At 42.7% G+C, this 10,932-nt stretch overlaps 1 protein-coding gene across 1 annotated transcript; it reads left to right on the forward strand.

Moving 5' to 3' along the window:
• Positions 1-5,440: 5,440 nt before the first annotated feature.
• LOC130094509 (5-hydroxytryptamine receptor 3E-like) lies at positions 5,441-10,584 on the forward strand. The gene is made up of 8 exons (XM_056260835.1): positions 5,441-5,607; positions 6,028-6,072; positions 6,168-6,274; positions 6,527-6,696; positions 6,787-6,953; positions 7,072-7,282; positions 8,077-8,268; positions 10,149-10,584. Exons 1-8 carry the CDS (start codon positions 5,443-5,445, stop codon positions 10,445-10,447), a joined length of 1,356 nt encoding a protein of 451 aa, XP_056116810.1. The 5' UTR covers positions 5,441-5,442; the 3' UTR covers positions 10,448-10,584.
• The last annotated feature ends 348 nt before the right edge of the window (positions 10,585-10,932 follow it).

Consider the following 10,932-nt stretch of genomic DNA (forward strand, 5'->3'; position numbering starts at 1 on the left):
CTTCCTAATGACCGGCCGCCTGTCGACTCTGCGAACGCTGCAACGGCCGCCACATAGACTTTAAGCGCGGAGGGGGACCTGCCCTTATCCAACAGCTCTTGAAGGAAGCTAAGCAACAGCGAAGACCCACACGTTCGTGGGTCCAGATTTTTGTCGGTGCACCATTTGGAGAACACAGACCATTTAGACGCGTAAAGCTTTCTTGTAGAGGGAGCTCTAGACAGCGTAATCGTGTTCATCACTCCTTCTGGCAGGACAACGGGTATCCGTTGATCAACCATGCGTGCAGAAACTAGCCCTCTGGATGGGGATGCCAGATTGAGCCGCGGGCTTGAGAGAGGAGGTCTATCCTCACCGAAATCGGCCAAGGGGCTTTATGTGACAGCCACGTCAGCTCCGGGAACCAAGTTTGGTTCTCCCATCGCGGGGCTATAAGGAGCACCGAGTGGCGCGTTTCCCTGATTCTCTTGATTATCTGTGGCAACAGTGAGACCGGAGGGAAAGCATACAGCCGGCGACTGGGCCAGATTTGGGCCAGCGCGTCCTCGTTCTTTGAAAAGAACATTGGGTAGTGAGCGTTGTCCTTTGACGCAAAAAGGTCGACTTCCGCTTTGCCTGAAAAGGCGCCATAGCAACTGGACTGTTTGGGGATGCAGGGACCATTCCCCTGGGGGGACATTGTCCCTGGACAGTTTGTCTGGGCCGTCGTTCAGGTAGCATGGCACATGCGCAGCTCTCAGTGAGTGCAGATGGTGCTGAGACCAAACAAGGAGGCGTTCTGTTAGATCGCAGAGGTTCCTGGATCTGACACCGCCCTGACGGTTCACGTAGGACACCACAGACATGTTGTCCGAACGGACTAGAACATGGTGGTCCCATATGAATGGGAGGAAGCGCTTCAGCGCGTTCTCGACTGCTATCATTTCCAGACAGTTTATGTGAAGGAGCTTTTCTTTTGGTCTGACCACAGGCCAAAGACCAGTCTGCCCTCGAGGAGAGCGCCCCAACCTAAGTTGGACGCATCCGTCGAGATGACCTTTCGATACGAGACTGCTCCTATCATCACTCCCCGCTGATACCAGTCGGCCGCCAATCAGGGCTGCAGAGCTGTAATGCAGCTCTGAGTCACTCTGATTCGTTCGCAGCCGGAGGCCCAAGCTCGGCGAGACGCTCGAGCGTTCAGCCAGCGTTGTAGCAGGCGCATGAGCAGTAAGCCCAGCTTGAGCACTGCAGCAGCTGAGGCCATACAGCCCAGCATCCTCTGAAATGTCTTCAGAGAAGCGATGCTGCCTTCCTGGAAAGATGTCGAACACGGCGCGCGCGCTGTGTCGATAAACGAGCCATCATAGCCACAGAGTCCAGTTCTATTCCTAGAAAGGAAACTAACTGGCTGGGCAGTAATGAGCTCTTGGTCCAGTTGACCGTGAGACCCAGGCTTTCCAGATGACTGAGGAGCACTGTTCTGTGAGATAAAAGTTATATCTCTGACTGTGCCAGAATCAGCCAATCGTCCAGATAGTTCATAATTCGCAAGCCCTGATTTTTCAAGGGGGCGAGAGCCGCGTTCATGCACTTCGTGAATGTACGGGGTGCTAAAGACAGGCCGAACGGCAGGACAGTGTATTGATATACCTGACCGTCGAAGGCGAATCTCATGAATGGCCTGTGACGGGGTATTATCTGAATCTGAAAATAGGCATCTTTCAGATCGAGAGAGATAAACCATTCCCTCGGGCGAATTTGCGTGAGAAGTTTTCTGGTCGTGAGCATTTTGAACGGTCTTTTCATAAGAACTTTGTTCAAATGTCTCAGATCTAAAATAGGTCTGAGGGCTCCGTCCTTCTTAGGTACGAGAAAATAACGGCTGTAAAAGCCTGACTCGCTCAGAGAAGGCGGTACCGGTTCTATGGCCCCTTTGCACAGCAGTTTCGCTATTTCTGCGCGGAGTAGATGTGCTACTTCCACATTCACTGTCGTCGCGGTCCGTGCTCGAAAGCGCAGGGGACGGCGATCGAACTGTAGCGAATAGCCCTGTCTTATTGTGCTTTTATATGTACAGCTAGGGGGCAGAATACCCTCTGGGTTCCGATCGCCGCACTTCGTGGGCTCGAAAAACTGAACCGGAGGTAACGTGCGCGCCCTCGGTGCTGGAATACGGCGGCTCGCTGACAGCGATGGTTGGCTGTTTCACATGTGTCGTCCCGATTGCTGTGAACGGGGAACGTTTTGTGATAACTTTGTGATGCGCGAGCAGCGCCAGGGGCGAATTGCTTATTAGTAAGCGTGAGCGCTCATGAGTGGGCACGTAACTTACACTCATAGCCAGGGGCAGAATAGCCGTTTTGTGATGCGCGAGCAGCGTCGGGGCGAAGTGTTTAGTAGTAAGCGTGAGCGGGCACGTAACTTACATTCATAACCTGACCGATATGAGGCTGTTTTGGCCGTGTGACAGAGCGGGCAGAGAGTAGGCGTGAGCACAGAGTTGTGGGCATATTTCCTACATCTAACACTCGAGCGGCATTTGCCAGCTTTATGAGAGTGGGCTCTGTGAGTGTGAGAGACACGGGGGTATATCGTGCTTGTGTGTAGGGGTGAACTCTGAGATGTGGGCACATTCTCTACACTTACGACACCAACGGCATGAGCCAGATAACCAGACATTATACCCTTGAGGTTTCTCTGGGTCGCCGTAGAAACGGCGGTTGTGTGCAGGCATGCGGGTTGCATTACCGGATCGTCAGCTGCTGAATACACCGCTGAATACAGCTGCTGAAATCACAGGGCGAGATATTTCGACGGAGGTCCGGCCGTGGCGGGACTCAACCGTCTTTTCCTCCTTGCTGCTGCTGGGAGGACTTCACGTGCTCGCGCTGCGAGGACGGAGGCTGAATTGGACGCTGGGTAGCGCTTCGCGCAGGAGGCTGATCACGTGAGCGGCCTGCAGCTGAGCTGGAGCGTCGCTCCTTAAATCCGTGATGGCAGCTGGATCTTGGATGGCAGCCTTTCTTGTCTCCTTCTCGGCGGCGCCGTCCACTGGGGAGAGTGTCGAGGAGACATGTGAGTGGAGTCTCGCGGAGAATGGTGCATTCCACGATTTAGGAAACTCCGTGTGAAGCTCCAACAGAACAGGCCAGGATAGAGCAGCTGTCACCTGCAGCATCTCCTTCCGCCTCGCATCAGGCTCAGGCGGTCTCAGTGAACGGCACTTCTTCTTGCGCGGTCCAGCAGAGGGTGGAGTGACAGCTTCGGCGTTACACACCTTGAGTCGAGCCCGCAGGGTCGACATCGGGAGTTCTTCGCAGTGGACGCAGCCTCCAGACGAAGAGCGAGGGCTGCGTGGTCTGGGCCCAGGCAGAGAGTGCAGATCACGTGGCGGTCTCCGGCGCTGGGCGGGGCTCGGAACGAGCCACAGGAAGTGCTAGACATTTTTAGAAAAACGTCTCGTGCTCTTGTAGAAAGGGGTGTCGCGGCAGCGAACGTCGCCGGATAGCGTAACTTGCACGGATGGCTGAAGGCGGCGAAGACGACCGGCTTCTTCAGACGCTTTCCTCTGCTGGCTCTGTCGCTTTTTCGACAGCAGCGGCGGCTTCTCTCAGGATCCAGCGATACGTAGAGCTTCGCTGAAGAGATGAAAAAATCATCCGATTATATACGCTAAACCACGCCCATTCTGACGGGCTAAGACGCGATGAGGGCGCGACGCTCTTCATTGGGCGTGACGTCATGCAGGGCTCACGCCTGCCCTGCGGAAGTCACGCCGGCACGTCCGCAGGGCAGCCAATGAGCACGCTAGACAGCCTGCACTAGGTCTGCTAGCTGCTGCACTTGACAATAAATACAAAATTAAGGATAATTTTTTGGCTTCATATCTCGAGAAAAGATGACTTTACCCGTAGTAAGCTAACTTACGCAATACGAGAGAACCTCTCGTAAGATAACTTATTACTGATTTGTTCTTTATTGTTTTAATAAAATTAAATCCTTAATATCAGTTATTCCCTTTGCCTTCATGGAAGCACTACAGAAACCACCATATTTGTAAAGTGGGATTTACACGACATATGCTTTGCTTTGCATATTGTTGGCTTCTCAGACTTATGGGATGCACAAAAATATCTAGGCAAATCAGTGTTGGTATATAGTTTGACACTGTATTAAAATCACAGACTCACAGACATAAATCTGTAAGTTTAATAATACATTTAATTTTATAGCATTCGCATTGCCAACTGTTTTCTTACATTCTTGAGAAGGTGATGGCTGTAGCTTTGCTCTTACGATCATGGGTAAGACAGTCTTAAAAATCTTAATGCATTAACAAAAATGTCTGATCTTTTTCTGAATATTTTTTAAACATAAATCAAGCACATTTCATGTGTCTACTGCATATAAACTGTGTAAATGTCAGGTTTATGAGATTTATTTAATTTATTCAATAGTAATTCATCTTCTGTATTGTGGTGTCATTACATATGTAATGAAGATGTTTAATGTATTTAATATGTAATCATTTCCAGAAACAGTTTACACATTTAGATGTGTGTTATGATATATGAACATGTTGTAACATCACATGTAATATGTACACTGTAGTGTAAAATGCTACTCATTGAGTTCAAATGTCTATTACTAGACATCAAATATTCACAAATCTTCAAAAATTTTGTATGAAAATTCTCATCACATTTTATAAAAGCAACATAATAATGGCACATGTACAGTGACATTTCAGGTAAAAAAAATAAAATAAAATAATTATTAGATGTGGTAAAAAGAACTTGCTAATCCAACAAAAACTTTACCATCATTACAGGCTGCTGAATATACAACTCTTCCACAATTCCGGCTCATCATTATCTACAGTCTCCTAATGCAGTGTAAGAAGAAATGAGATTTTCATTAAAAATAATACAGCTGCACACACATCAAATCATTTTCACATCACTTTAGTTAAAAAAGCTTTAATTAATGAGGTAATTAACAAAGTTATGTAATGCTTAATGGTTACACACTGTTGTTGCTTTTGTAGATTTGAATACTGTATGTATGAAAATACATGAATCATATGTGAAGTTAAAGGAATTGTTCACACAAAACTGAAAATTCTGTCATCATTTGCTAACCCTCGGCTCGTTTTGACAGAATTTTTATTTTATTTTGGGTGAATAAATGATAAATGTTAAGTGAGAAATTTAAGTGACCAGTTGATGATCTGCTAAGCATTATATGAAACATTAAATAAAAGGATGTTTGTGTAATGCTATTCTAAAAATGTATTATAAACTGTTGTCCGCTTTTCGGTCTCAAATTCAGACAAAAGGATGTTCAATTGATATTTTACTTATTTCACTGAACTGAAAACACTTATTTGCATAAAATGTTTTTCATGTCTACCTCTTGTTATTTTGTTTAATATATTAATTTATTCTTACAGCACTATTAATGAAACCTGCAGGGACTATTAACTGCTCCGAACCGACTACAGATGCTCTTTTAACAGCCCTGAAGAAGAACATCTTTGGCAAAACTGAAGTGAGGCCAGTTATTTACCCGAAAACTCCCACAAACATCAGCCTGAGCTTCGTTCTGTATGGAATTTTAGATGTGGTAAGTTTATTTAATATCACTGGCAATCAAATGTGTGGGAGATAAGACAAAAGAGTGAGCCGCTTATGAAAAAAAAAAAAACATAGCAGAGGCAAGAATCTGAAAGCGGGCAGAAATACAAGCAGATTTTATAGGTGAAACAAAATAGAGCTCCATATCTGTATTAATAGGAAAAATAAAGCCAGTGTGCCTTTGTGACGACAGGGCTGAGTGAAGTTGTGTATTTCAAAAAGTGGGCCAAGCATTGAACCCTAAGGAATCCCTAAAATGTAGGAATTATAATTTTTATAATTTAAAAAAAAACTTTCAATCAATTAAGAATGAAAGAATTCAATCAATTAAGAATTAAATGTTAAGGAGCATGTCTTTAGACAATTGTGGGGGTGGAAATGATGTACATTCTTATTTTTTTTCTTTCAGGATGAAAAAGCTCAATTATTTGACTCGTACATTTGGGTGTTTTTGGTAAGACATTCTGCAGCCTTTTTTTAGGCATTTAAAGAAGTGAGATCCCTCACTATTTCGTGCAGCCTTCATTATAATGATATTTTGTTTTGTAGATTTGGAATATTGAAGGTTTGAGCTGGGATCCTGATGAATGTGGAACAGACAGAATCTCACTGCCAAGAAAACAACTGTGGAGGCCTGATATTGTCATCAATGAATTGTGAGTTCAAAAGTATCAAGCTATTATATTTGATTTACTGTATGTCAATGCTGATTATTGCAAATAAATCTAAAATCTTTCTCCTGCATTTCATGAAATGTTACAAGACTTGTTGCAATTTGGTACATTTGACTAAAAAGCATACTCAAAAGCTTTAATAAATGTGATGGATAATAGAAGGAATGCCCTTTAACATTTGCATACTCCCCTTTTCTAATGCTGCTGGTTTTTTTTGGTTTTTTTACTCTAAAGCATGGATGAAAACAAAGTCCCAGACACATATTACCTCTATGTCCAAAATACTGGTATGGTAATGGATGATCTTCCAATTCATGTCATCAGTTCCTGCAACATGGACATCTACACCTTTCCATTCGATATTCAGAACTGCACATTTACTTTTAATTCATACAAGCTCTTTGGTAAGTTGGCTTGACTGGAGGGTAGATTTTCAGTTATAACTACGACATTTGTGACCCCGTCATCTCTCATTTGTTTGGTCTTCTCTACAGCGGTGGATGTTCAATTGTCTTTTGTTGAACCAGTGGAGGAAACACTTAAAAGTTCCCTAGATGCAATGCAAACTAAAGGAGAGTGGGAGCTAGTCACCATATTAGCTGAAAAACCTGCATTACTTCCTGAAGAGCTAAACAATTCTTATGATACACTCATTTACTATGTATGAACACACAGAAGTTACATTTCTTTAACTTGGATAAGGATAAATTAGGAAAAAACCCTTTTTAATCAAATTTTTATTGGAACATATATAACAGTTTTTATATTTTATGATTCAGATCGTTCTCAGGCGTCGACCCACCATGTACGTGGTGAACCTCCTGATTCCCAGCTGTTTCCTCATTGCTGTAGATCTATTCAGCTTTCTTCTACCAACTCAGAATGTGGATCGATCTTCCTTCAAAATGACCCTCATCTTGGGTTACACTGTGTTCCTGCTGCTAATGAACGACCTGCTGCCCGTCACAGGAAACAGCTTACCTCTCATAAGTTTGTATAGGAGCTTTTTATTGTAGCGTTACACTTTTTCATAACTAGGCATGTGACAAGTTTCCAGAGTCAAGTACTTATTCTGGCTGCACTGTAAGAAAATGCTCAAGTTAAGTAACAGCTTGCACCAGTGCAAACCCCTTTTGGCATTAAAAAAACTACTGTCAGGATTTACTACAGACATGCAGTGAGAAATTATGGTTACACTTTATTTTAATGTGTCCCCGTTACAGTGTAATTATACATTTAAGTACTGAGAAATAGTAATTGACTACGTGTACTTACTATAGGGTTAGGGTAGGATTAGGGTTTGGGGTTAGTTTGTAATTGAATGTCATTTTCATGTTTATAGTTTGTTGGATCAAATCCAGTGTGTAGTCAGATTTAACAATTTGAATTGTGGAATGTTCATAAAATGTCCTATTACAATCCTATGTCCAAATATGTCAAATATAGCCATATAAAGGGCGTGGCCTAGTTTGCTCTGCTCTTGGTAGATTGTGATGGTCATTATGGAAACGAGCTGGCTGCATCTTTAATTTGCACATTGTCAGTAGATCGCCCGCAAAACTTTCCACACCCATCTGTGCTTTTATGGGATTGCAGTCTCACACAAATTTGCCCTGTTTTATAAATCTGGCCCGAAAATGTCTTGTCACTTGTCACAGTCATTGCTAGTTATGACTGTTTTAAAGCATATTTTCCTCTCTTGCCAACCGGCATTAATATTGTAAAGTTTTAGCTTATTTTTGAAACATTACATTTCCTCTCTATTATATTCAATCTCTTTCCAGATGTGTTTTTCTCTCTCTGCTTGGCACTGATGGTGGCCAGTCTTCTGGAGACAATTCTTATCATAAATATTCAGTGTGGCTCCAGTAACTATGGACCGTTACCTCGATGGGCCAAGGTGCTTTTCCTCAACTACCTTGCTAAACTTGTTTTTTTAAGCAAGAAACCCAGTGACCAAAACTGTGGGCCTGAAGGTGAGTCTTACATGCAAAATTAAATATGTCTGTCTAGTGTTGTTTATAAAAATGAAAACCTGCCAGATAAATGTACGGATGATCCGCTGTGACACCACAGGCTAAAGTTTTATTCAATTGTTTTGAACTAATCATTTCCAAATGTCATTAATGGCTTGTTTCCACCGAGCGGTACGGTACGCAATTATTTCCGTTTCTACTGTCAAAAGTTGTGAATGGTACCAAAATGCCGAACCGTACTGTACTACTTTTTCGGTACCCTTCCGTTGGGGACGGGGTATCTAGCACAGTGGTACAGTACCTAAAGGGTGGAGCTAGACTCACTGCAGAACCTTTACTGGTTGACAGAGAATCTTGCGCGTGCTACAAGGGGAATGACAACATAAGAAGCGCCATTTTTTAATATACAGTTGAAATATAATACTATTGTGTTATTGTGTCACGTAATGTAGTTTTAAAAGTTTTTCAGGCGAGAATGTAGTTGTTTAAAGCTCAAATCTGTGGTTTATGAAAATTTGATCCAGGTTGTGAGATCCATTCCAGGCGATCACCAGGCGCTCGGCACTCGTGTACCCCGCCTGGAACAGCCTTTCCTCGGCTAGTCGTTCTTACGTTTGCCGCTGACTCTGACGTCTCTGTAGTGGTTAAACATGAGATATAATTTGTCTTTCTTGTGTAGAACTAACGGGCGATCTTTGGTCTCGTGAATCTATAATTTGTTCCCTGGCCAACCGTTTTGGCTGAGGGCTAAGTGAAGATTCATAACTTTATATATTGAGGCCCCGTTTACACGAGAACGATTCCGGGTGAAAACGTAAAAATATTTTATCGGATGTGCCTTTCGTTTACACGGCAACGGCGTTTTGGGGGCTTAAAAACGCAAAAAAGTGAAACCACCCTCCAGAGTGGAAATCTTAAAAACGCTCCACCATCGCGTTCCCGTCTAAACGGTAAAAACGCAAATCTGCTCACGGTGGCTCTCGTCGCGTACGCGTTTACGTCACAGGCATGCGCCAGTACAGGAAAATAACAACCAACATGTCAGATTATTTCCATACGTCGGACCTTCAAGTTGCCCTAGCAGCTCTGAAAAACACACAAGAGTCTTTTCGGTCTTTTCAGCAGTTGTACAAAATATTCTAAGATATTGGTGTTGTTGTGTGGCAGTGCTTCACATTGCCACCTAGCCACCTGGAGTGCATACTACATCGAATTTCACACACTTTTGCATCACCATATGCACGCGGATTTCCCAACCATAACGCTTGTCTAAACGCAGAATAAAAAGTAATAACGCAACGCCACTTTTGCGTTTTCTCTTCAGATCGTTTCCGTGTAAACATAGCCTTAGGCTATTTAACTTTACCGTTGTAACGTTAGACTAGAGCGCTGACTTTGTATGTTTGACTGAATTGTTTGCTTTATTTCTTATTGTATAGCTTCTTGTACCTTATACTTATACTTTTATAATGGCTATTATTGAGAAAACTGAAATTTAACAAATAGAGATAGGGACTAACCCTAACTTGGCAAGTCCGAATTTTGCGTACTTAGTATTGAGAAACGCCTAATGTCGGCGCTTGTCTTATTGTGACATACAGCCACATGCCGAGAAGAACAATGTCATCCATTGTTGTTTACTATGTCGCTTTCTTCTTCGCGCAAAATTGACGTAGATTGTTTCTTTTTCAGTATAGGCTACACCACGTCTATCAAGTAAGGGTACTGTTGGCGGTGGAAACGCAAGCCAGATCAGGGTTTACCATCCCGAATCGTACTGTACTGTACCGTACCTTACCGCTCGGTGGAAACGAGCCATAAGAGTATTCCATTTATGTATAAAAATGTATTTATTTCAACATCTTCTCTTGTACCTGTAGAGCACAGAACTGAGACCAAACACTGTGATCCTGTAGTTGACACCCCTCTGAGCGAAGCGATCCATAACACAACTCCTACTCTTCAGGAACTGAGGAAGATAAGCCACGAGTTACTATCCATCCGTCAGCAAGTCGATAAACATTTTAAAACTGATGAGAACGTAGATGAGTGGGTACATTTGGGTGAAGTCATTGACCGCTTTCTTTTTGGGATGTATATTATCTTTCTCTCAGTGAGTTTCATCACCATTTTTGCAATTTGGCTGTCCTGGTATGGCGAAAATACATCAGTGGTATAACTGAACTGCATGAAAATTAGTGCTGTTAAGTGTATATGATTACTGAACCTGTAAAATTGTTGCCATTTATTAAATTAAATGGTCTGTAATGAAGTTTTTCTGCCAATGTCAGGTTTTGTTTTTATTGATTTTTGTAATCCAACTGATTGATCAGTATAAATGCATGTTGTAGGATGTTTATTTTCAAATGTACTCAGGTAATAAGTTTAGTAAGTTAAGATAGAATGACTGCTTCAAGAAACTCTGATGAGTTTCTGACAAAGGGTCAGTACAGCAGTGGAAAATTAATTGAAAACTTAAGCACTGTAAAAACATTCTTATGTGTTAATATTACAAATGGCTATGCAGTTTTAGATAACTGTATTTTAATGGGAGTTTATATATAGATACAGTTGCTGATTTCAGTTTTTAGTTTTGAGAAATCACTGGTTGGTTGGTAAATGGTCGAAATATAACAAAAATCCTTCTTACTGTTGTTTGAAATA

The sequence above is a fragment of the Rhinichthys klamathensis genome, unplaced genomic scaffold (assembly GCF_029890125.1).
Source record: "Rhinichthys klamathensis goyatoka isolate OS25496 unplaced genomic scaffold, OSU_Roscu_1.1 h1tg000009l_1, whole genome shotgun sequence".
NCBI classification, from domain to species: Eukaryota; Metazoa; Chordata; class Actinopteri; order Cypriniformes; family Leuciscidae; genus Rhinichthys; species Rhinichthys klamathensis.

What these genes read in the sequence shown, in the direction of transcription:
- LOC130094509 (XM_056260835.1), top strand. Translation starts at nt 5,443, where the DNA reads ATGAAACCTGCAGGGACTATTAACTGCTCCGAACCGACTACAGATGCT. An exon ending in CGTACATTTGGGTGTTTTTG is followed by an intron (nt 6,073 to 6,167) that starts GTAAGACATTCT and finishes TTTGTTTTGTAG; the next exon opens with ATTTGGAATATTGAAGGTTT. An exon ending in CCAAAACTGTGGGCCTGAAG is followed by an intron (nt 8,269 to 10,148) that starts GTGAGTCTTACA and finishes TTGTACCTGTAG; the next exon opens with AGCACAGAACTGAGACCAAA.